Source organism: Ciconia boyciana, chromosome 1 (genome assembly GCF_034638445.1).
Source record: "Ciconia boyciana chromosome 1, ASM3463844v1, whole genome shotgun sequence".
Taxonomy (NCBI): Eukaryota; Metazoa; Chordata; class Aves; order Ciconiiformes; family Ciconiidae; genus Ciconia; species Ciconia boyciana.
The window spans coordinates 117038614-117065792 of record NC_132934.1 but is presented as its reverse complement, the minus strand read 5'-3'; the positions used below and the strand labels follow the sequence as shown (position 1 = coordinate 117065792).

Below are 27179 nucleotides of genomic sequence, written 5' to 3'. Positions count from 1 at the left end.
TGACACGGCAAATGAGGCTTGCTGGCTTTCTAGAAGAATGCATTACAACTTCACCTGAAAACCACATTAAAAGTGTTGTGGTTTGGTTTGGGTTTTTTTTGTACTGCTAAATAGCTAGTCATTATTTCTGTTTTAGAAATTAATCAACTTGAATCTAATTAATGCAGTGGGTTAAGCAGAAACTGCTTTTAACTTCCTTTCTGCTTAACATCTGAACTGACACAAAGTACTAGAAGAAATACTGCCTCGTAATGTTGTGTGTCCATCTTTATACACAGACATAGGTATGCTTGCATTGTCTACTCTGTAGTGCTCCTCTACAGTATAATTTAAAATTTGTTAAGTCTAGTGTTATGGATGAAAGTTGTCATTCCAGCTGGTAATTTCTGTCTTTAGAAGTTGCATGTCTTAATTCGTTCTTCTTAGCGAGTGACAGTGTTTTATATTTTTTCAGACAGCCTTAATTGTGTTTGCTTACTTCCAGCTATTTAAAGATGAATAAATAGAAAAGTCAATTTCTCGAGGAGAAGTAGGTTCATTAATTCGTAGGACTTTATGTTTTTCTGAGTGCATATTTATATTAGCTGCATTTTTTTTCAAGATACAGAGCTCATAAATCAAAGTCAAAAGGGTTCTTATGGCTCCAGGCCAACCTACCATTCTGGGAGGAGATGTTCTCATTCATTAAGAATGTTACAGAGGAAATGAGGAAATGCTCTTGGAAATGCTCTCTCCTTCTGTCAGGATTACCTTAGCCTTCCTGCGGTGTAACTTCAGAGCTGCAGTTCACCCAGTTGGTAATTTCAGCTGTTCATAGAGGAAACTGAAAGTTGGCTTTCCATACACTGAATGTAAGATATTATAGATTGGGTCTTAGCCACGTATTTTTGTAAGTTCAGTGGCTCTTGCATATCCAGCTGTATCCGATGACTCTGCATGCTGAATGAAGTGAGAGAGCCTAGATCTTCATGAAGCTTACTGCTTTGGTGAAGAAGGAAGAGTTAAATATGATACTTACGGGGAGAATCTGGATGGTTCCAGAGCACTTATGTTGTTATTCACACTGTTTGGTACGGAGTGATATGAAAATGTGCAGATTTAATTTTGGTATCTTCAGAAATGGGAAATGCCATGTGCAGCGGCAGTCAGTAATAGATTACATTCTGGCCTGGCTGTTTGGGTTTTTTTCTTTCAGCATCCATAAATGAAAGGCATCCTTGTGGCTAGCACTGGTGGAAGTGCTGGTTCAGGAAATTCTTGTAAATGTTTGGAGGCTAAATGGACTTTTGGTCTAGAAACCAGCTGTACAACCATTTGCATGTTTTCATAGCATTACTGCTTCTTCACGTCAGGGCCCTGAGGACACCACTAGCCCTGACTGTCCCTGCCCAGCCCCCCTGGAGCTTCCCCCACCCTGCCCACAGCCCAGGACCCCATTTCAGTCCCCTGAGGGCTGTCAGTCCCTGCCCCAGTGATGCTGCAGCAAAGTGCTGGTCTCCAGCTCTCCACAGCCCTGCCCAGCCTGGACATGGGCCCTGCTGAGCTGGGCGGATGTCCCAGCCCAGCCTTGGCCCTGTCCCCATGGCCTGCCTGGCCGTCCTGGGACTGTATCTGGCCCCAGTTACCCTCACCAGGCCTGACCTGTGCCCACAGACCGACATCCTGGCCTGGCCTCAGCGCATCCCCACAGAGGTGCCTGATGTCCTGGGCTGGGGCTGACGCCAGCCTGCCCTGCCTCCCTGGGGGAGTCCCCATGGCTACCAGTGCCCTGGCCCCCAGTGAGATGCTGGTCCCCGCAGTGTCCCAACAGTTCAAGTGTAAGAAAATGGAAAGGAGTATGGTGCAGCTGTGTCTTGTTCCTGATTTCATCTTGGTTTTCAGAAAACTCAAGTGCCTTTCCTTAATATTGTAGCACTCCTGATCATGGGAACTCCCTTATTGTGCATTACCCCGAAAGCAGCCTGAGCACTGCTGCAGTCAACCATCCAAGACATCCCTGCGTAGCGTGGGTTGGTGCTGCTGCGGTAGGGAAGAGGCAGCAGTGTGGTGCTGTGGAGTTGCTCCCTTTTCTGCTGTCGGTGCTACTTTTGTCACTGCTTTCTTTTTAGGTTGGTTTCTTAAGGAAAAGGAGGTTTATGTGATAACCATTTTTATCCCCCTCTATTGGCTAATATCAGTCATCACCAAATCTCTTAATTCTTTCATGTTTTGTGAACACTGACAGCTAGAAGTTCAAACAGGTGCCCTCAATGACGGGGAATCTGCTTTACGAATTTATGTTATAAAGTTGTAACTCATAGTAGGCATGATGTGCCTTATGGAGGGTGGTAGGAGCACGTTGCAGGTAAGCTCTTCTGCATCCCAGCTGCCTGCTGCGGGGCCTGTTAAATGTACCTTGTGCCTAGACTCGGTTTCTGCGGAGGCAGTGGCTGAAACCTGGGGGTAGGTGAGGATGGGCCAGGGCAGGATGGATTAAGTGAACCTTCTGAGGTGTGCGATGTTTGCCGTCTACCCATGCCATTTTCCCTTAAAAAAAAAAAAAAGGGAAAAGCGCAGCCAGTGCGAGATAGAAATACTTACAAGCTCACTGTGGAAAAGCTTTGCTCAGAGTTCACGCTGTATTAGATCTAATGTAGCTGAAAAACATGTCATGAAATGCTTTTGGTTGGTGCTTGGGTGCTAGCTACAGTAAGTTTTTCTAATTCCATTTTTTTGGCTTGTTTTTGCAACCCTTTGCTGCTTTATTAGCAGTGGCCTTTTTTGTTGATCTGAATTTGCAGAGCCCATGTTACTTAATTTACTTTGGGCATTTACTTATTAAGGCTTAGCAAGGATAACAGGCGTTCTATGCAATGGAAAAAGAGAATAAATCCATAGAAGACAGAAAAGCCATTGTTCTGAAATGGCATTAAATGCTGGCAGGCACCTTTGAGAAAAATCCTGCAAAAAGTTTGAAACTAAACCTCATCTTTCATTAATAATTTGAAATGTGAAAGAAGAACGTGACAGTTCTCTGGTTACCGAAAGCTGAGTTTAGAAGCGTACATTGACATCATTAAATGCTTGCTGGAAAAATGGATTGAAAGAACCAGGTTTTGAAGTTTAGAAGTTGTTCTTTCCAGCCTGATGGTGATCTGGTTAAGAAAAACATGGTTTGGTGATGCTGACAAAATCACTGTCTGTAAACAATGTGTTTAGATTGGCTGCAAGTCTTAACACTTATTATGAGTGAGGACTTTGGAAATAATCATGCTGCTGTAACTCTTATCTTTAGCATCTGAATTACAAGAATACGGCGTATCAGTGCAAATAGTTAAGGAAGCTTTTTTAAAATGCCCTTACAACATTGAATGTGTGTAGATTTCAGGCTGAGGTTAAATAACTGTTTCATCTATATTGGACTTTCTGATCCACTTTCATGACAGAGCTGGTGGGCATTTCAACAGAAGGGATAGGCTTGTGCACAGGCTATACTAAGCTTACGGAATACTCATTAGAAAGATTCACAACAGCAATTCTAAAGAAAATATAGTTAATGTGAGAGAGCACAGCAGAATGCCAGGGCAATAGGTGTTTAAATTTGTGCTTTTCTTTATGTCAAATTCTGATTTTTTTAGTGTCAAAGTGAAAATTAATTAGGAGATCATTTCTGAGGAGGGCGAAGGTGCTGATCCTTGGTGACCCAGAAATCCTGATCCCTGTGGATCCAGCGGCACAGCTGGAACTGTCAGTCTTTGCGCTTCAGGTGCAGTCTCAGTCATGAGCAAAAGCTCAGGGCAGGTGGCATCTGGTTTCTGCTTCGCAGCGTCTCTGTCACCTGGCTCTGCAGTCAAGCTTGCGGGCCTGGTTTTTCGAGTGCTGATTAAAGTTCTAAAGCATACACTGACATTAACTCCCAGGTGAATAATGGTAGATATACTTCATATTCTTCTAAAATATTACTTCCCCCCCCCCCCCCCAAAGTGTCTATGCAAATTGTGTTTTCCTAATCTAAGACATGGTTTTTAAATACCATTATCTCGTGGACCTACAAGAGTTTTGATTTGCTTGGAATATATCTAAAACTAGTTAAAATGCAGTTGTGATAATCTTGTTTACTTATCTGGAAATAATACTGCCACATCATGGTTTTATTCTTGGGGAAAAAGGATAATTTTTTTCAGGGAAAAGAAGCAGCATTTAGCACTGCTCTAATTTTAACTAATGACAGGAGAGCATCATTTGCCTGTGTTTTAGATGCTTTTTATATTAGGAGATGATGATCTTAAAAATGCCAACGTTCTCCTTTAATATCACTTGGAGTTTTTGCAAGTCCTTTTTTTGTTGCCTAAAAACATAGCGTGATCATACTTTGTCATAAAATCAAATACTCATTTTCCATTATAAAATGCCATATGCTCATACATTTTGATTTCTTTCCAGAAGTTTCACGTAAGTGCTACTTCTGTAATCTCTTGGATTTTCAGTTTAGAGTGGACTCGTTCTCACTGCCATAGTGTATGTTACGTTATAAAATCTTATGTTTTCTCTCCATAGCTTCTGCAGAAAAAGACACAATCAAGAATACCTACTCCAAAGTAATGGATGCATATGGGCTCTTGGGTGTATTAAGATTAAACCTTGGTGAGTAAAATATGCAAAACCTTAATTTTTCATTTGGGAAAGAAAATTGTGCTGCTCCTGTAAAACTGCACAGCACAGGATCTTCGCAACAGGAACTGGGCTCTTTTTTTCTTATTATTTTTTGTCTTTGTGGAGTAACTTGCAAGTTTGGAGCGCTCCCAGAAATGAGGGAGTAGACAAAAATAACTTCCGTTTTCACAGTCCCTGTTATTTGCAGCATAGTTTCTGTTTGCGTTCATTTTCTTAGGTAGAACTTGAGAATGAGTTCTTGATGTTGGTTCTTTTTGTACTTTTTTCAGGCAAACTGGGGTCAGATTGTGTGCATTTAAGCATTTAAATCCATCAACATCACACTCCAGTAAGACTCATTCTGTTACCCATGCCTTTTCTTGTTTTACAGGAGACACATTGTTACATTATCTGGTTCTAGTAACAGGATGCATGTCTGTGGGAAAGATTCAAGACTCTGAAGTTTTTCGAGTTACTTCCACTGAATTTGTATCATTACGAATTGATTCAACAGATGAGGATCGTATTTCAGAAGTGCGCAAAGTTTTGAACTCAGGAAACTTTTATTTTGCATGGTCTGCAACTGGTGTCAGTTTAGATCTTAGTCTCAATGCTCACCGCAGCATGCAGGAGCACACCACTGACAATAGGTTTTTCTGGTGAGTTCATAATGCGTTTTATCAGACATGATATAGAATAATGCATGCCTGTACAAACTAATCTCTGGCAAGTTTTTATCCTTGTCTTTATCAGCTCTTAAACGTACACCTTTGTCGCACAAATGTTGATGAGAGAGAATAGCGTTATTTTAACTCTAAGGACATAAGTATGTTATTAATGATGCAATGTTTCCATGGCCACTTGGAGTTTTCTTAATTGGAAGACACAGATTTTTCACTGCTTATGATATTATATTTTGATCTGAACAGTTGTCATGATGTTTCAGCTTTGGTGTCTCTTAATCCTTCATCAAATGTGTAAATTTTTTTAAATGGGTGTGGTAATGGAGCTTTAAAGAAAATGTTAATCATTTGAACATTCTGTATTCTAAAATGGTGTGGTGTTTATATATAGTTTCCAAGTGGGTTTCCAACATATGAAAGGGCTTTAAAAGTTTTATTACACAGATAATTGTCATGTTGCTGATTTTGTTGAAACAGAGCAGGTAAGCTATGCTACAGTGCACATTGCTTGGCTGCTGAGCTCACTATCTTTTTACAGAGTATTTCTGAATAAAGTATTGGTTTTCACACAGAGAATTCTTGGCAAAACGAATACTGCTGTTTCTGCCAATAAGCAGCTTAAATAATGCCAGTGATGCATACAGTCATGTAAGAAATTCTGCTCCCATATTTTCAGCCTTTTTTGAAATGGTGTATGTGTTGATGAACCTTGGAAAGGTCCTGAAGACTTGGCAGTACGCTGTTAGAACAGGGGAAAAGCTACATCTTCCTCACTCTTCTGTCCAATATACAAGACATGAGACCAGCTCTGGCATATATGCCAGTGCGACTCTACTCTTTGCTGCTATTTTGGACAGATAGAGGAATATGATCAGATTGCTATATAAGACAAAATATATGTATTAAGACAGAAAATAAGCTCTAGTCTTCAGAAACACATCTACCTTGAGGTAGGTTTACAGGAGTTGCAGGAACCTAGCTGTTTGTCTGTCTCTGCGTCTGGAAAAAGATGGCTGTGTTGATAAGTCAGTATTTCAAGGCTTGAGAAATGATGATGCCTGTTGACCCTGTCCAAATAAGCTTGGCTGACTTTGACCCCTGTCATAAAACTTCTTAAGTTACCTGGCTTTTTTTTCAGTAAGAATCAGTCCTCGCAGGAGGTAGATGGAATGTCCCAGATTCCAAGATCTAGAAATGTAAACACTAAAAGTCAATACCAGAAAGTATTCTGCTTATGCACTTCAGTAAGCTTTCTTGGGCTTTTTCTGTTCAAAAGTTCCAGTCTCAGATTGCCCAGGGAAAGAATATTGTTTGCTTTCTCAGTCTCCTATTGTAATGCATCTGTATACTTTTCTGTAAAGTGAATGCATACTTGATTCATGGGATTTGAATCTTCATTAATGATTGAACAGAGGTGTTTGATAAGTTGCAGGGTTTTTTGGTTTTTTTTTTTTAAATTGGAAGTTTAGAATGAAAAGGCTAAAATTAAAGTGAATAGCTTCAACCTTTATACCAAATATGTTATTTGCAACTATGGTAGAATTTTCTGGGCGGTGACAAAACCAGCCGTCTTACTAGAGTTTACTTTTCTTTGCTATGCAGAAAACTTTACTTCCTTTTTATACAAGCAAATGTTTCAAAGGAAAATCAAAAGCCAAGCCCCACTAGAGTGAGGTAAAACAAAAAAACTCGCAAACCTCGAACTTTAGTCTTTCTTACTTACTGCAGTGTTGATTGGTACTACTTAATGCACAGGTATATCCAAACTGTGGATCTTTCTTTCATTTGAGCAGTAATTGGTGTTAGAGAATAGTATATGCAGTGTAATGTACTAACAGTTAACCCTGAAATTGATATTTACAGAAATTTGAAAATCACTTGGCTATGAATGTATTCCTGGAAGCTTGTCTGGGCAAGTGATGCGTTATGGTAACATATAATAGAAATAATCGATGTATGTTGACAGGAATTTTTTTCTAGCTTTATTTTGTGGTGGTGTGAAATTGAATGGTGCTTTACCAATCCAAAAAGTAACCCTGTAATTGGAATTCTGGCTTGCTTTTCCCAGAGTCTGTAATCTTTGGCTTCTCAAAGGAAGGCTGAGTGGAGAAATATAACAAGCTTGGAGTGTTGTTTTTTGCTGGGTGAAGAGCAGAGGCTATAAGGGTTATTTTTTTAAGGTCATTAAAATTCATGGCTTCACCCCATATTCTTATTGTGCAAACGTTTAAGCTGTTCTCTTGTAAACTTTGCTATTTCAAGTATGTTTAAATAAGTTCTATCATAAAACTATAACATGCATATTTTCCTTATTTGTAGTAGTGGGCGTAAAATACAAGAAGTTAGTAACTGGCTTAACAATTTGAGCTGTATTTTATTTCCTTCCAGTTATTTTAATTTTTTTGTTTTCTGATAGGAACCAGTCACTGCATTTACATCTGAAGCACTATGGTGTGAACTGTGATGACTGGTTGTTACGTCTCATGTGTGGAGGAGTGGAGATAAGGACAATTTATGCGGCTCACAAGCAAGCAAAGGCTTGTCTCATTTCACGACTAAGCTGTGAACGGGCTGGCACCAGATTTAACGTCCGGGGAACAAATGATGATGGTCATGTTGCTAATTTTGTTGAAACAGAGCAGGTATGTTATGCTACGGTACACATTGCTTGGCTGATAAACTCAAGATAAGCATGTGTGTGGATAGTTTTTTGCCCTAAATCAACAGATCACAAGTCAAGTCTGTAACCAACAGATATTGGAATAGTTCCTTTGCTGCTAAATAAGGAATCTAAGTAGGTTACATAATTTGATGATCTCGGTTTTTAGTGTAGCTTAGGGTAAGGGCATGCATGGGTCTGAGTTTCAATAGCTTAAGAAGCTATTACGCATCAGATGAACTGTTGTAGGTGGCTGTACTTCCTTTTAGCCTCCTGAACTGCAGGTGAGCGTGTACTTCTTTTGGCCGGAGCTAGTAGTAAAGTAAAAGACCTTAGAAACAAGCAAAAGAGATTTTTGGCAAATACACGGTACCTTGTGGTTCAGGAAAGATAAAAGCATTCCTATGGTTACTTAACTTAGCTCCTCTGAAAGGTAGTTTTTAAAGCCACTGTAATTCCACTGCATTTGATTGCATATCTTTGCCCTTATTATACAGAAATGCAAGAAGCTATTAAATCATTCTTTGCTGGCCTTTCTTTGCTCACTTCTTATGATAACCTAGTTACCAAGATGTTCCTGCAACTGTATTCATGTGAGTAGGTATCTTTGATTGACTCACTGACTCTTTGCAAAGCCTAGGTGACTTCAGTAGGATTTATCCAGGAAGGGCTCTGCTTGACCACATCCAATTTCAGGATTTTAGTCAGAACACTGTTACAGTTTCTCTGTTCGAGTTTCCTGGCAGGCTAATGTCACTAGATGACTGTGGCATATCATTCCATTTAAAGTTTCCTTTCCTGTATACTTAATAGACTGTTGTATTTTGGATTCTGATGCACAAAATCTGTGCAGGTGTTTTGAGTAAGCTGCATTGTTATTTTCTGTGCATTGATGTACATTTTAACTGTTCCTACAGGAAGGTCTTACCAAGTTTTTTAAAACAAATTACTCTTAGCACAGAAATCAGTCAGGCCCAAATAATAAAAGCTTGCTGTATTTTCTTAGACATTGTGAATCATGATTCTGCACGGAAGCATGAGAGTGCCAGAACTTCTTTTACGAATTGTTCAGAGGGGACAGAGAAAAAAGTCTAGGGAATGCAATTAATATTTTAGCTTGTAGTGTGGAATATGTGATATGTAAATATACTTTATTTACTCTATGTTTAGCTAAGGCTAAGAAACCTAAAACCTGTAATACTTATTAATACTATGCTCTTTTTTTTTCTTAACAGGTGATATTTTTAGATGACTCTGTGTCATCTTTCATACAGATTCGAGGATCTGTTCCATTATTTTGGGAACAGCCAGGCCTGCAGGTAAGCAGGAGATAGATTTTAATTATACAGATAATTCTTATTCATGTCTTTTTAAACATCTTACAGTAGTGTTTAGGCTCTTCTGCACAGTTACCTGTCAGGATGAGGTTATCCTTTGGGAGCAAGTCGGTGCTATTGTTTAATTCACCAAGCCTGCTACTCTCAAGTCTCTGAATGCTGTTTTGCACAAGATTTGAATGTCCATTGCTTTTTAGATGTTTTCTCTTTGAAGTTCTGATTTTTTCTGTATTAATTTAAATTGCTATTTTAAATTAGATTATCTAAGGGCAGCCAAAGAGACTGTTTTCTTCTGAATTGTTCTTGAGGATAAGTCTTTTCAAGAAGTCAATATGGATCAAGAGTTATTGTAATATAATTTCATCCCAGTTTTCTTGAAAGAGGGATTGTATCAGCGACTACTACTGTGATACAATTTTTACAGGGAAGATTAAAAGAAGTTCATGCCTCACGGTGACTCTAGGTTCTTTAAACTAGATGTATAAGTATTTTGCAATAGAACTGCTGAAACATTTACATGCCTTTTACTCAAGAAGTAATTAGATCATATGACTAAGTATATTAAATAAAAAAGTGGTTTTTAGAAAAAAGAAGAGGAATTTAAGAAAAGCCTATAAAAACAACGCACACCATAGCAAGCAGAATAAAATTTTGAGATTTCATTTAGAAAGTGAAATGAATTTTTAGGCCATATTTAGGATCAAAAGAGATCTTTGAAGAACGATTAATCAAATGTGTAAAGACAAATAATTTAATGTAATCTTCATGTCATAGGTGGGATCCCATCGTGTCAGAATGTCAAGGGGGTTTGAGGCGAATGCACCAGCTTTTGACAGGTGAGAGAATGTCTTAAATTTTTGTTAATGCACTACAAACCTCTGATAAGTGATGCATCAGAGGGATGGGATATGTTATTCCAAACGGGAGGCTTTGTGTATACAAACGTGTGATTCAGCAAAGCAGCGAACTGCCTGGGCAGCTTTTTCAAACTTCTACAGGATTGCTTGTGGCTTTGAGTGCTTTGTTGAAAAGTTTGAAGAAAATTTAAAATAGTGAAATATTTTGTTAAATTGAAAACAAAAATTATAGCATGTTTACATTGAATAATCTAGATTTGTCAGCTGCTGTATAAAAGTAAAATTTATGTTTTGATTTTATTCCTGCCATGACAATTCAGCCTTATGGTTTTAACTAAATGTATGTTGTTAAATTGGTGCTATTATCCTAATTAAATAGCAGTCAATGGTTGTATGCTATTATTGAGTTATATTGATTTGTTTGGACATGACATAATAAAAGGCTTCAGGCAGTTGTTAGAGTACCCAGTACATTTCTGCAGCATCTCAGTCAGTGTTGCAGGTGTTCGTGTTAATTTTCTGCATGCCAGAAGATGAGGGTGAAATTTTTCTTCTGTTAACAGGCATTTCCAAACTCTTAAAAATTTATATGGCAAGCAAATTATTGTAAATTTACTTGGAGCAAAAGAAGGGGAGCACATGCTCAGCAAAGCTTTTCAGGTGAGTATGACAATTCTCTCACTGTGCATGTCCTTGGAATTCACCTGTTTGCGATGAAGCTTTTATATAGCCTTCGAAAAATGAAACAGGTATGCTATGCTATGGAGCAACTACCACTTGCGGTTGAAACTGTATTTATCATAAAAGCACTGCTTAAGGTGTGTAACATTAAATTAATTTTTAAAAGCTCTATGTACAATTAGTGTCTGATTATATTCAGATTGGTTACTTTACTGAAAAATTATAACAGCAACATAGACAATGTTGAGGGATTTTCAGTTATTTTCATATTTCATGCTTATTAGTGGCTTATTTAAAAAATAAATCTTCTTTGCATTATAAAATTGGTGAATAAATAAATTATACTTTGTGGTATTTAATACTGTGATGTTTCTTTTAAAAATCTTTCCCTTGGAATTCCTGCATATATTCCTTAGTATTTTTTAAAAATCACAAATTAATTTATCAATTTAAACATAAAAGCTGCTTTATGATTAAATAGAAATGTTTGTTCAGAAGATGTTAACTATAAGTGGCCATCTTCATGAATTCCCTCTAGTTGGGTTAAAAATAACTGTCACATTGTAGTCCATAAATACTGGCAATTTGAGAAGTTCTGTCTGAAGCCAGAGAACATGTCAATAGCCATCTGTTATTTCCCTTTCTGGTTTTCCTTTTTGCTTTGTATTATAATGGTTTAATATCTTAGGCCATTTGCTAGTGTCTTTTCTGTATCCAGCTATCCTGGTAGGACACATTAGTGCTCCCAGATGCATATCAGTGCCCAATGCAGATCATAGCTTTGCCAACAAAGATTGTGTGAGTACTTCAAGATTTTTCAGGGAATATTAGGGAAAGTTTTGCTCAAGCCACCCTCCACGTCAACCTAAATAATTTGTCTGGTTTTTTCAGTAGTAGTTTATGGAGTGTTTACTCAGTCCCTGTTGCTGGCAGATATGTCTGAAATGGTGACTGTTAGTGAAGGGGTTTCCACTGAAACAGCTCTTTGCAAATCGAAGCATTTTAACAGTAGAAGAGGCTGTAGACTGTCTTGGTGACCCTTCATATAGTAAGGAAAAAACTGACTTTGATTGTGACAAGAAAAAGAAAAAACACAAGCTAAGTATTAATCAGTTCTGAGTGATTTGTTAAGCAATAGTGATAAAAATGGTTTCATTTTACCCAAGAGAAAGCATGTAATAAACAAGATAGCTAATAAAACAGCTTTAAAATTATTTCTAGCCTCTTATTTAGCTTATACTACTATATGTTCAGATATTGGTGTATTTATACTTTTTTCTTCTCTTTTTACAATGTCAGAGCCATTTGAAAGCATCTGAACATTCAGCTGATATCAAAATGGTGAATTTCGACTATCATCAAATGGTTAAAGGTGGAAAGGCAGAAAAGCTACACAGTGTGCTTAAACCTCAAGTCCAGAAATTCTTAGAGTGTGGATTTTTTTATTTTGATGGAAAGGAAGTTAAAAGGTTTGTGTGTATAACTTCTGTAAATTTCTTCAAATTAAATTATGGTTCCGGGATGCTTTTCACCCCTTAGCAAGAAGATAAGAGAAAAAAATGTTACTTCTGTTATTGTGTTTTTATTGTATCCAAGATGATGCTCAAAAACTGAAATATGAGTCACTTATTTTACTCTGTCAAAATTTTGTCTCATTCTGAATATGCTCTAAAAATCTTAATGGAAAATATCTCTGAGACATTGATGGGGCATGACTTAATTTCAGGCCTGTGACCTCATGATTTTGGTGAAAATGGGCAATTGTCCTTCTCCTTGGGTGCACCCACATGGGATTAAAAAATGAATATTTTTCCATCTTCCTGTATAATGTTACTCATATTTTCCTCAGCGATGGAGCATACCAATTTCTGTTCGTTGTAAATGCTGATATTCAATGCAATCTTTTTCTAAATCTGTTTGCACCCGGATCCCCCATTTGAGAGATTCAGTTCTCCACAAAGTATGAATGGGATGTGTGTTTTCTGCCCTGCTCTGTACTTCCCAGTCCTGCTGTACTTGTGCTTCTGTCCCTATTTCCCCACCCCTCTTCCGAGAGCAAAGGCTGTGCTTATCTCAGCAGGAAAAGGGAAGCAGGGCTAGAAATAGGCAACATTCCTGCTCTTCTCCCTTCCACACCCTTCCTCCTTTTAATTAATACCAGAGCGAACTGCTGAGTGAGGTTCTTAATGAGAAAGAGAATTGTTGAGTGAGGGGATTGTGCCATATGCAGTGGGGTTTCATCTTCTAGTGCAGTGGGAAAGGAGAAGAGGGTTTCAGTGCCATTCTGTGCTCTAACATGACTGTGGGGTTTAATCCCACAGGGACAGGTTTTAGTAGGCCTGAATAAGATTAGATTTAGTGGGAGGGTGCTTAGGTCCCATCTCCACCTCAAAACATCACTGACCATTCTCCAAAAAGCTTTAAAAGTGGTGTGACACTTTGTCTTGGGAGAACACTATTTGGTCTTGCTGGAGATCACCCATTAAAAAAACTGACAACAGAACGAAAGCAAAATAGGCTGTGGCTTGTGATAGCTTGAAGAATTGTGTTAATAAAAGATACAGTGATGATTTTTGAGTTCATGGACCATCTCGTTTGGAGAATGTCAGTTTTTTTCTAACACAGATAGCAAGTTGCTTTGTATTTCAAATCAAATACAGAGGTAGTTATGAAAAAAATAATCTTGGAGAAAGTTCTTCAAAACTTTCTACAATTTATGGTTAGATCTCCAAGTAAATGTGATGAAGCCTTACTGACTTAGTTGGACAAAGTGTGTAGCGGGAATGATGAAAGTAAGGAATAAGTGTGTATCATTGGGAAAGCCATCAGAATTCTGTACTCATAGCCAGGCAAGAAGAACATGGTTGTTGCCTAATATGATCCTTCTGAGAGCTTTATAGCACGAGTTAAAGGCCTTCTCTCAAAGAAAGGGGAGCAGTTCAGAGTGCCTGAGGGCATCACGCATCTGTCGAGCTAAGGGGGAGAGGCTTATTTTTCATTTTTATTTGGGGAGGAAAGAGAAAGTAATGAAGGGTTGAAATTGGCTTTAGTTTTATCACAAATTCTTGTTACTTTTAGTTTAGTTAAACAAATCCAAGAACTGTCCTAATATCTCTTTTTTTTTCTTTTTTTTTTTTTTAACTAAGAGTTATTATTTCCCTCTGAGATTCCTGGGAACTGTGTTAGTTGGATTGTTTGAAAAGAAAACTTAATCCTGCATAACACTTTAACTGAGCAAGCAAGGAGAATTGAGAAAAACTGAAGAAGAAAGATTCATGTTATCTGTATAAAATGAATTAGTTTTGTATGGTGAACACTGCTGCAAAATTCACTGCTGTTATTGGAGCTAACCCTTTATGGCTGACACATTAATAAACATACTTGCGATGACAGTAACATTGCACTGACAATACCCTGATTTACTATTCTGGTTCAGATCTTCATGTCCCTGTCTTTGTTGATGATATGTGTGTTAAATGAGTTATTTCAGTTGTGTTCTCTCTCTGTCTCTCGTTGTCCTTGGCACAGATCTCAAAGCGGCACTGTCAGAACAAACTGCTTGGACTGTCTGGATAGAACAAACAGCGTGCAGGCTTTCTTTGGCTTAGAGGTGGGGAAAACTGTCCAGATACACAACTGCTCCTGATGCTTCTGTAGCAATTAGGCTGTAAAAGTAGCATTACCTTCCCTATGAAAGATGAATTAAAATGTTTCGTAGATGGCAGTTTGATTTATAGTGTTATACTTTTCTTGTTCTGGGCAACCAGATTTTAGTAGTTACAGAAGCGGTAGTTGTGTAGTAGTTGTAATTAAACAGTAGTCATGCAGCATTATAAAATTGTTGATTCTTTTTTAGGTGTCAGTTTCTTATGTCTGTTAAGGATCAGGCTTGCAATTCTAGAAGAGGTAGTCGTGTTCTAGTCCTTCACAAAAACACGTGCATTCACAGTTACTCTATTAGATGAAGTTCTTCAGCATATAGGATTACTGTTCTTAGCATCTGCCAGTGTTGTGTGTTCTGTTTTCACAGCACTGTGCGGTGAATTCTTCATGGGACGGTATCATGGTTGAGGCTTTGGCCACACTCAAATTGAGTAGTTGGAAATTAACCGTGGGATTCAGTCCTCCTGCAGGGTTGCACTTCAGCATATTGGCTTACTATTGAAACAAAAGTTCTAGCCTGCAGGCTTACACACTAGAGCTTGAACACATGAACCTGATAGGAATTGATGGAGTAAAACAGTACTGATTGGGCTAAAAGAGTAGCTCTGAAAAACTTTTGACAGCTCCACTTATCTTAATAAACTAAGTTTGACTCCTAAAGATAAAATCCTTAGCATGTTTAAAAATGAAAAATTATGGGTGCTGTAACATCAAACTAAGTAAAAGGATTATTCTTTTGTTTTCTGAATTTTATTTGATTAAAATGCTCTTGTTTTAGTGTCTATAGGAGGGATTTCTCTGAGAACTGCAAAATCTGTTGGTTGTAGAACAAACATTTCTGATTCTGGAATATGTAGTGCTTTGCTGCTGCGTTTACCAGTGAACACTGTTGCCAGTTCATTGGTGTTTTTAGTCAAACAGAATACTGAACTGTTTACCCTCATGCAAATACTCTGACAATTTTTCTCTTAACATTCAACATCAGTACATACTGTAGCAGATACAACACAGCTTGAGAGATCTAATGCCTTTTTTCTCCATTGTCTCAGCTCTGCATGCAGCACAGGGGGTCACACCTTTTAATTACTAAAATTAAGAAAGATAATTCTTATTCTTTTCTTTAGTTCACTGTGTGTTAAAAAGAGTAGCGGCATGCTTTGAAAATCTCACAGCATTGTATTACATTATGTAGTTTGTATATCTGTCCATTCTGTATTGACTTTACCATGGGAGAGACAAATTATTACCTTAAAGTCTTTCCTGGCCCTAAATGTGTTTGCTGGAGTTTAACAGTTCACTGTAGATAGAAATGCAAGCTTGAAGTAAGCAATTAGGTTATCTTAAATGAGCCATGAGAAACATTGCCTCCTGTATTTTACTGATAATACAGTCATTTTCTATGGCATAAGAACAAATCTTTATACTTAATGCATATAGTACTTATATGGCAAACTTAGCTTTGCAGCTCTATTTTTTCCTTTCTTATCCTTTTAAGAACTGGATTAAATATTGTCATTTTTTTTTAGACCAGGTGTGCCAAATTTTTACTTGTTGAGAGCTAAATTATAATTTCAGCTAAAATATGAGAGCTAAAAGAATAAAAGTAATTAATAAGAAGGAAAATGGTAAATCCTCATAAGCTGCTTACTTAATTTTAATATTCTATTTAAATGAGATATTTAAATTATTACTTTTGTTAACATGATAAATGCTTCATATAACAAGTACTGAGCTCTGGATGACCACATAAAATTACAAGATGAAGCACCCAATTTCTGAAGATTCTTTTTTTGTTTATTTCTACTTAATTTTGTCTGCAAGTTTCCTTTTGTAACTTTTGTTAATTCCTGCCCAACCTTCAGAGTTTTGCCTTTATGTCATTTTATGTTCATCATTTTAGATTTCTCCTTCTTGCTGTTGGACACCTCAAGGTTTTAAAGATTTCTAAAAGCTCCTGAAAATAGGTTTTTTATTTAGTTTTAATTTTTGATATTTATTTTCAATATTATGTTGGTAGCCACAAACACTAGAAGCTTACTTTACTTTTTTTAAATAATCATGATTCCATAAACCAGGATTTCAGACAAGGTACAGTGTCCCATTCTACATCCATGAGCGTAATGCTACCTTTAAGTAATGCATTTAAATGTAAAATAATACATTTATATGTATGATATGTATACAATTTAAATGCATTTAATGCAGACTGTGCATTCTGGAAAATTGATTCAGGTATATTGATTGTAAGGGTAAAGATTGCAGTGTGTTACGCATGAAAACAGTGAATGACAGAAGCCAATGCTATGTCACTGATCACAGAGCTCTGTTGCTGCTGCATTTGATAATAGAGGTCAGTGTGTTTGGTATTACACTTTTTTTGGGAAGAACATGAATTGCTCTAATTCTAAATTATGTAAGTAGAAAGACTTGAGAACCAAAAATAGCTTATCTTGTAACTAGTGAATTTTTAGATGAAAAGATTTACAAATCAACTACATAATAATTTTCCTGTATTACTACCTATCTTTAAAAGAAAATGAAATGCTGGTGCTAAAGTTACATGTATGATGCAGCCTTTCAAACACGACATAGCATCAGTTTGTTCAGAATGACACATATAAACCAAAGTTATTTTTTTGTGCATATATGCTGAAACAATATGATATGCCTTTTAATAAATACATTTAAATATTTTTCTGTTGCAAATGTTGTCTTCAACTGTTGCAGATGCTAACAAAACAACTGGAGGTATTAGGATTAGCTGAGAAGCCTCAGTTGGTTACTCGCTTTCAGGAAGTTTTCCGATCCATGTGGTCTGTGAATGGTGATTCTGTCAGTAAAATTTATGCTGGAACTGGAGCCCTTGAAGGAAAAGCTAAGGTAAAGTACATTTTATTAACTTTAGCATTATTCAGTATAGGTCTTAAAAAATTCTGTTATTAATATAACAACGATGACATTTTCTTTTTTTAAAATGTGCTTTTGTTTTAATCCTAAAAAACCAACCAAACAAAATTAACATAAAAAGGTTGGTTATGTTGATAACCAGATCTTGTTTCAGTACATCCATTCTCAGCCATGCCCATGCCTCCCAGATAACACCATTCTGTAGGAAAGGATGAGGCTCAAAACTTTTATTTCTTTAGATCACAGTTCAGAAAAATGTATATTCAAATCAGCTTTAGTTTCTTTGAATATTTTCATTTTTCTGTCTGTACCTCTGCCTCCTATTGTTTCAGTTTCATTCACTATATCTCCTTTCTTTTAAAATGTGTTTCACTGGATGTTGTTGTTCATGCTTTTAGTGTTTATTAACAATGTTAAAATTAAACAGGTTGCAGCTGGGCGTTTTTTGTTTGCATGTTCCTCCAGCTATTTCTTTTCAGTTTTGCAATTACTGAAAAAAACCCCAAATTCTGTTTCTACCTTGCTTTCTAATGTTGTAATAACAATTCCGTACTACATGACAGTGTAATGCTCTCTCTTCAACTTGTTTTGTCTTTGTTGATGCCTGAGTTGTTCAGATTTTCTAATGCTGTCTTTTATTTTTCTTCTAACAATGTTGCTTTTTTTGTTTCCATAATTCTCTCTCTTATCAGGTGATGCCTGTCAAGACAAACAAGTGTTGAACCATAGCAATTTTTGCCCTTAGTTCCTTCAAGAATTTCTTTTCATACCATTCTTTTTATTCAAGAATGTGCTGCTTCTCATTCCATATTATATACTATGTACTCATAGTCGACTGTTTTGTTTTTCCATCACTTGTTCATTCAAACCATATCAGGGTCCTTCTCTGCACATGTACAAGGCATTGCAGTAGGCTATGTAAAAAGAAAATAAGTAAAATGGACTTGTTGCTTAGTCCACCCTTAACTAGTGCGTACAAGACTTTCATTTGGGAATTGCTCGTATTTTAGTATAGAGTGGAATTTGGTTAAATATATTTAGTTTTATTTTCTTACAAAAATGTCACCCAGACCATCAGGAAAACTACAGTAAGTATTTTATGGGGTGTCTCCCTTTCTGACTTTCTCATTCAACCATACTTGTTTCTTTTCCTAAAATAATAGTTTTCTGCCATTCATTTGGCTACTTAAATTTTTCACTTTGTAAAATGCGTTTACTGTATTTACACTTCCATTTTTAATGTTTAAAACACAGAGTACATTTACTCTGCTGTCTTTGTAATAACACATGATCTCTGCCCTGGTACAACTGTCAATGAGTACGACATCTCATAAATCAAACACAGCGTCACTGATAGAAGTCTATCTATTCAAAGAGGATCTTTAATCCTTTCAAAGCTATACAATACTTGCCATTGTTTCAATGAAACCTGACCAGGTCACTACTCAATATCTTCTTGAGTACTCTGATAATATATTTTAAAATGTAGTTTTAAAGTTGTTAATTGTATTCTGATTTCTCAAATGAAAAGTTTGATGGTTGAAATTCTTCCATTTCTTGCTTGTCAGTTTGATTCTTCAAACTCCAAGAGTACTTAGAAGTAAAAATATGGAAATTTAGGATAGGAGAAAAAATATTTTAACTTTAAATGTGTTAATATACATTTCTATACTGAAAAGCAGTCCTTTTTAAAGTATTATAATACTCGTTACATCTAACTCCTTACCTACTCTTTCTTTTGCTTTCTCTGGGTTCCTTTCAATTAATTGCCTGATATGTGAATGGTGAGTGTGTTTTTTGGATCATGTCATAAGTTATACATTGTCTGACAGAAAGGGAGCAGCATCCTATTAAAATCCTGTTGGAATAGTATGCTCCCCAACACCTCATCTACATTGTCTTCCAAAAATCACGGTGCCAATTTACTACTACTTATCCTTGACAAAAGAGTAGTTTCTTTCTTGTTGTCTAGTACAATTCAGAGAACTAAATGATGGGTTAGTTTTGTAGCTTTCTTAAGCTTTTGTCTTTTTTTCTTATGCATTTAAGAGACCTTCATGAACAATGCAAGCTGTAAACTTGGAGTATTTTTTATAATAATATAATACCATGCAGCATCCCTGATGGATTATGGTCTATCTTTCATATACATGCAATAGCGTGTGTTACACCTCACAGGCAAAATACACTTACATGTGTAAGACACCATAAACCATGTAATCAAGAAAATGTCTTTGTGCCTGTCATTGTCAGTGCTGTTAACAGACACAGATTAACACTGCTGGTTTTTGAATCAAGTATGAGACTGCATGACATGTTGATTACATTATCCTCTAGGTGTCTGACCCACAGGGAGTATCTGTAGTAGCAGTACATCTCTTGGAGATTCTTGTTTAGTTCAGGTAGTTGGACACTGTTCTTTTGGAGCACTGTTCAATCGTGCCACTTGTGTGCAACAACAGTGTCTTCGTATGTATGTAGCTGTAGATCAGTGTATATGTTCCTTCTGGGATACTGCATGAGACTTGCATGTTATTTTAAAAAGTTAAAGGGTCTTAGTAAGTTGAAGCTATCTCTTTTTTTAACATGGATATTTCAGAATGTGAATTCTGAACCGATATGCTCATATGTGCATATACATACATATTCATGTATCATGACATTTGGACTCAAGTGCTTGCTCATCTCTCACTATTTGGGGAAAAGCCCAAAATCTCGTATCATGGTCTAAACATGGCACTGTATCAATCTAATTTTTGAAGACCAAGGGTTTAGGGAAAAAAAAATTATTCCCCTCCCTGCAGTGTTTTGTTTAATTTAAGTAATTTAAACTGGAATAATCTGGTTGTTAGATATGCCTTGAAGGTATTACTGTGTTGTTTAGCATTTGGGGGCGGGGTGGAAAGCACACATAGTCCAGTACGCTCAGAAGACTTTATTTAACACTTAAAGAAGGAAATTGCCTTAGATTTTTAAATCATTAATGCAGTTTACAAATATGTTACTGAATATTGCCAATGTTATTGTGAGCAGTGTCCAACATAAAATATTTTATACGTGTTCCTCCCTAACAGGCTGGAAAGCTGAAGGATGGTGCTCGTTCTGTGACCAGAACGATTCAAAATAACTTTTTTGATAGCTCCAAGCAGGAGGCCATTGATGTTTTGTTATTGGGAAATACCCTAAATAGTGATTTAGCAGATAAAGCACGGGCTCTCTTAACCACCAGCAGTTTACGCGGTATGTGTCTTTCAGGAATTTAATCTGTCTGATAACTATTTGGGGTAAGAAAGCTGTATGGAGTCTGTTTTCAAAGAAATATTGGAAAGTATAAATGCTGTTTTATGTTCTGTGGGCTTATTAAAAGATGGAAATTACTTCTGCTTTACTAATATTACCAAACTAACATGCTGCAGTAATTTCTTTACTGTTTATATTTTGTTGATGTCTGGTGGTGCAATAGGTAAATATTTGTGGAGCATATTTGTCAGAACTTTACTGTAGATGCATGTTAGATATGTTCTGTTCAGTTCTTCAAATCCATTTATAGCAGGTGTTAATCATGACAATTATGTGCTGAATTTGGGGAAAAAAGTCCTGATTTACTAAAATATTAGGGGTTTTTATTGTTTGCTAAATGTCTTCCTTAATTTGATCTGTCATGTCAGTGAAGAAATTCTCACCATGGTGTTAAACTAGATAGAAAGCATTTATTCTTTTTTCAAGCTTAAGAATGCTGGTATTTGTCTTCATTTTGGTTTCTAAGGTACTGAGGAACAAAAGGGGGCTTAGTAATGGAAGAAAATTTAAGATAACAGGAGCTATCAGAAAATTCCTGATGAATGATTTTCCATCACAAAATGTTTTTTTGTGAGAAGTCTTTCCCAGGAATGTGTGCACCACAAAAGCTTGTCAGACTGTGGGTGAAATTCTGCATCAAAATCGGAGATTTCAGTAAGAAACTCTGCTTAGGCAGAGTAGCCATGTGGGACTTGGGTGGCCTGGTTACACGAAGGTGGTTCACCTAATCAGAACAGGGAGCTGAACCACAGCATCCTGCAAACCCCAAACAAAGGTGTAGCCTACGTGGTCCCCAGGACTTCAGTCACGTCCCATCCTTCTGCAGGTCTGATGGGCAGGGAAATAGTAAGTGGGCCAGGTGTAGGGCTGTGTTTAGAGCACTCTCCTGGGATATAAAAAATGGAGGAGCTAATTCTTGGGCAAAGAAGGAACTTAAATTTGAGTCTTCTTTCCAAGATCGCAGGTAAGAGTGTCCTAAATGGTGGGTTATTGCCGTTTTTACGGATTAATAATACTCTTAATTTTTCCTTTTCTTTTTTTTTTTCCCTCCCCTTTCTCCTGGACACTTCTCAACCTAGAATGAGAAAAATGTGTCAAAGCTTCAGTGCAAATCTGTGGCACAAGAAAAAAAAATTCTTGCCCAATTGTAGTCTTCATCTTGTGGGTATTTATATAGTTCCTATGCGGAACCTGAAAGACTGTTTTCCTCTCATTTCTTTACCACAAGGTTTTGTGTTATTGTAACTTTTCCTGTATCTGAAACCTGCTAAATCGGCCTCACCTCAAAATTAGTTGAAAGTCATTTTCGTTTCTTCTCACTTTCTCTGTGAATGCAAGCTGTCCTTTCAATATTTGCAGTTCCTCTCAGCTGAGGAACATTAATCCCTCTTCACTGAACATAATGTCTTTGCATTGTCTGCTAGGTGGTGAATTAACTAGAGAGATACTTCATCATATGTAAATCCATTATTAATGAAGCAAGAAAAGAGAATTTGTTAATATTGTTGTGGAACTTTTTAGATTTTGCAGCATAAAAGATGTGCTTTGACTGATGCAAATGGTTATGTGTAATAAATTGTATATTACATCATGTTCTCTCACATATTGCTGGAAAATTTTAAAAAACAATTACTTATTTGACTAATCTTTTTCTTGTTTCCTTCTTACTGCATCCGTAGTTTCAGAGCAATCATTACAATCAGGTATAGTACAGTAAATTAAGCTGTAAATATCTGAGCAGCTGCTGTTCTTCTCTGGCTTTTTTCTTGTGCCTATTTGCATAATATTTGGTTGTGGGCTCACATTTTCCTAGTAGTGTTTGGATCTGGCATTCCTGTGCCCCAAAATCCCTTAATCCAAGAAAAGCTCTTTAATACAAGGAAAGTGAAAATATAAGGGGTGAAAAATGTTGCAGATGTGCTTGGGTGTGAGTTACGAAAAGAGGCAACGAATTCTTTGGGGTTTGTTTTTGCCAATGCTTTATTCTAGCTGTAGAGGAATTTGCTTTTTTATCTGGTTTGGGAACTTATGTATTTTTGTTTTGTCTAAATGTTTTGTTTAGGATAAGAGGTAAAATTCTTTAGTACAATTTGTAACTTCATCTTATTTGCCGTTAGAAGGCTCTACCTGCTTGTGTTCTTGCATGAGACCGACTGATTTTGTAATATCTCCCAGTAAAGGTTAACGTTGTACTGGAATGATCTGAAATAATGTGCTGACTCTTGTGTTTTGTGGAGCAAAAGTACAGTCAAAACCACTGAGATACAGTTACCTCTGCACGTGACACAAAATGGAAGTATTAGAGCATCTATTTAGGTAAAACTCTTGGTGAAGAGAGGGCCTGAAGAGGGAACTTTATAGTTAACTCTTCATCTTCTACTTTGAGACATTGCAGTAATATCTTGACCAATGTCTGTGGTGTTGGGCTTAAAATATGAGAGGTTGGCTTTGGAGGATTCAGCAATACTGTGAACATGAAGAAGTGATATGTAATAATAAGAATGTGTAGGGATGAGGCAGTTAGAAGAAAATGACATGAAAGATCTCTTCAATTTAGAAGCTTCTGAAAACTCTTAGTTATTATCATTGTAAGTTAGCAACATAAGCAACATAAGGCCTTTGAACTTTGTTTCTAAAATTTTCTAATTCTTAATGAAAATTCTCCTTTTTGTTGTAACTTAAGCTGTTTACATGAAGCTGCTCCATTTGGGGAGATGGGATATATACATATTCCATATTTTTAAGGGAGAGCTGCGAGTACTTGTCAGCTGTGCAATACTTCATCATCTCCTTGTTCCCAGAAACTATTATTTAAAATAAAATATTCCTAATGCTCATATGTTCAGATTTTACTATATGTTGAGAAAATTTAAACAGCAGTTTCTGAGCTATTGCCTTAATAGGGTTCATTGTGCTGCCTCTTGGAAGTAGGTTCAGTGAAACCAGATCAGATGCTTAGTTTCTGGGTGAGAGGAAAAAAGTATGTTCCTAATACCTGGGAAGACAAAGAGAGAGGAGGAGGGAAGGAAACAAGGAAGCTCTTAATAATTGTTCAGACAAATCTCCCATTTTAAGAGAATAGTGAAGTTGTGCACAGTATCCCCTGAACCTGTGTGCTTGGGTAGTAGCCAGTAGCCCTGGGTACTGAAGATTGACATGGGAGGATCCTTGGAAGAAAGCATGAGGATTTGTTCTTGGCTAGATTGTTGTTCAGATACATCTCAAGTGTTTAAAGCATTTTTTTTTCTTTTTTATTCCCCCCCGCCTTGGAAAACCACTTCAACCATAATCTGTATTTTTGAGCTTTAAATGTCTTTTCCCTTTACATTCATCTCAGCTTTGCTTTTTCTATTAGTGTTTTACTGTATCTACTTAACTCTTACTAAGTACTTAAATAATGAAATCTGAGTCACAGGTAATACACACCTGAAATAAACTGATTCACTGGCATTTTGTCAGTGTTAAAAACTGTTTATTGGAATAAACAGTCACATTATCATTTATGGTGTTACCATCTAGACTATATCAGCTTAGCTTATAACTCATGAAGAGTCATACATGTCAACTATTTTTTAACTTCCTGATGTAAGGTTTCATTGTGGGTTTCATCTGGATACAAACTGCATATCTTGAAACATCTACAGTAATTTGGATGTTGTAGTAAAATAGTTCAATCAAGTTCAGTTGCACAGAATATCCCACCAAGAATTTTAAATTGGTATTCTACTACCTTTGTAGAACTGCTTTCCAAATGTCTGCCTGCCTAGTATGAACAGCAGTTAAAGTATTTTTGCTGCAAAATAACAGAAAATGTAATTGATTGGATTTTTAACATTGTAGAGTGAGACACAATTTTGTTGAAAAGATAAATAGCTAGAAATGTGAAGGAAAATAATGTATGCGGGAGGGTCAGGAGACCTGAAAAACAGTTGGCTCACTCAGTATTTTGGAAAACAGATGAAAATTTCATCTTTTTTTTTTCTTTATTTATTCTAATTTAGAAAAAGAGTTATTCTACAATTTAGAAAGCATGCTAGTTTAAAGGTATGAATTTAATTTTTGTAATAAGCATGTTGTCAGTTCACTTCTAAAGTTAGATTCTATCCTGGTAAGATTTTTCACATTAGGAGTTCATGACAATGTCAGGAGTTAAATAGGCAATAACTCATTTTTGCAGCTTTCCTTAAGAGCTGCTTGGTAGCAAATATGAATTACTTGGAGTAACTATTTAAAATTAAGCTGAAAATTGCTAAATTTGCAAAAGAAAAGGAAGGAACTGAAGTGGAGAGAATACAAGTCCAAACGCTGCTTTTAAACTTGCTCAGAGTACTACGAAGGCTAATCTGTGCAGATCTTCAAAGCTCTCTGTGATGCTATTTTGGGTTCCTCGGGTTCAGCTAATCCTTTGGATGATTTGGGAACTTGTCTGTATTGTGGCTACAACATTTCTTGGATTGATTTCTCTTCAGTGGTCAGGTGCTTGGGTAGCTTCTGTCCTTGACCCTCGGAGGCTTTTCTGGCATTTGGTGGACTTCTTGACTTGACTGTTACCTAGTGTGTAGATATATTCAGAAGTAGACTCAGTATTTGGCTCTCACCTGAAGGTGTAAAGTATTGTTGGCTCCTTGCTGTTTTCTTGACTTCATTGACCTGGATTATGATAAGGAAAGCATGATCCCAAGCATGATCTGCCTGTAGTACCCCAAGGAGACACCGGTCAGTTCATTGTCTTTTATATGTGATTAGCCCATATATGGATATATGATTTGTTCAGCAGTGAAAGATTTCACAAACAACAAATACAATATGTTATTTTCTTCTATTGTTTCCAGTCTGTTTCAAAACCATGAGGGCTATAGAATCCCTGATTTTTGTTTTAATTGGGTAGCCAAGATTCTGTAGCAAGTTTAAAGGTGGTAAACTTAAAAAGAATAACTAAAAAGACAACAACGGCTCACCATCCTATTTTGGGGATTTGAATGAAAATATTGTGCCCAGTAGCAGACCATTTTGCAAGACAGCACACAGTGAAGGGAAGAATTCCATCTAATATTGTTTATACGATTCTCACAGTCTCATAACCATAAGAGTATTCAAAATAGGCAAATTAATATCACTTAGGTAAAGTACAATGCAAACAATACTATTTACACCTGATGCAATTTTTATTCCACTGAAAAGAAGAAAAGAAAGAAAGGATAAAAGAAAAGAAAGGAGTGTAATGTTTTTTTCAAAGAAAAAATTTTTTTTTTCCAAAGAAAAAAAAATTTTTCCAAAGAAAAAAAGGAGCGTAATTTTAAAAAATATTCAGATTTGTTCGTTTGCATTAGGAAATATATCTGTATGAGTATATTATGCAGCTGATTTATGAAGGGACTTTTAAAATCTCTGTAACTCTAGTGTCTGACCATTGAATAATCTTGTTTGTTTGTTTGTTTCTCACAATGCCCTTTACAGATGGGTCATTACTCTCTCTCCCATCTGGCAGATAGAAACAAGGCACAGAGAAAGGCTGGTGTGACAGAGAAATGAGTTTAATTGTTTTGAATCCTAGCCTACTTTCCTCACTAAAGCAGAATTTTAGGCATTCAACTGATCTAAAAAATAATTCAGATTTGTGGCTTAAATAAACATACTCTAATATGATAAAATAATGTACCTTATCTATTTTAGTAAATGTAGTATGTCAGTCATTTTTACACTTCTAGAAATTAACATATCTGTAAGTTGGTTTTGTATTGGAGACTGAATTTCATAAATGTAATCTGTGAAAATGAGGTAGATAGCTGTGTTGGCATGTATGAAAAATAATGGTTTCCACAGAGAATCACAGATAGGGTGAAAGAATGACACATATTTGTAAAACATAAATTATGTTTCTTTTCTATATCATTTTTATATATATTACTTTGAACAAATTACTACTGTCTTTCATTCAGTCAGTATCTTACCCAGACAAGTAATATGTCTGCAAATGTACCTTCCCTTGTGAAAAGCTGCATTCATCTTGCTTTCACAGTTTAACTTTCTATATGTCTGTGCATGGATTTGATGCCATTTTTTTAAGGGAAAGATCTCATTGCCAAGTTTTCTGAAGAAACATTCTATATAAAAATAATGTCTTTTCAAATGTTTTTGCAGCATCTGTAAAAGTGCTAAAGAGTATGTGTGAAAACTTTTATAAGTATGCAAAACCGAAAAAAATTAGAGTCTGCGTCGGGACGTGGAACGTCAATGGCGGCAAGCAGTTTCGAAGTATTGCCTTTCGAAATCAGACCCTCACTGACTGGCTTCTAGATGCACCAAAATTAGCTGGTATTCATGAATTCCAAGGTAGGATTTGTATTCTGTCAATTTTTTCTTGAAAACTCTGATTTTCATAATTAGATCATAAACATTAAAATAGATATATGAGGTCTTAGTTCTTAAGTTAATTATAAATGACAAATAGCTTTTTTAA

General features: G+C 36.4%; 1 protein-coding gene across 5 annotated transcripts in view; it reads left to right on the top strand.

Moving 5' to 3' along the window:
- The window catches only part of SYNJ1 (synaptojanin 1), a 66543-nt gene that overhangs the window by 8478 nt on the left and 30886 nt on the right, over positions 1-27179 (top strand). For all 5 annotated transcript variants that reach the window (XM_072845432.1, XM_072845443.1, XM_072845454.1 and 2 more), the window contains exons 3-13: positions 4537-4623; positions 5024-5291; positions 7732-7957; positions 9210-9293; positions 10086-10147; positions 10732-10828; positions 12149-12318; positions 14378-14459; positions 17240-17392; positions 20494-20659; positions 26861-27052. In XM_072845432.1, coding sequence (XP_072701533.1) covers positions 4537-4623; positions 5024-5291; positions 7732-7957; positions 9210-9293; positions 10086-10147; positions 10732-10828; positions 12149-12318; positions 14378-14459; positions 17240-17392; positions 20494-20659; positions 26861-27052 — 1587 coding nt within the window. The remainder of the gene's footprint in view (positions 1-4536; positions 4624-5023; positions 5292-7731; positions 7958-9209; positions 9294-10085; positions 10148-10731; positions 10829-12148; positions 12319-14377; positions 14460-17239; positions 17393-20493; positions 20660-26860; positions 27053-27179) is intronic.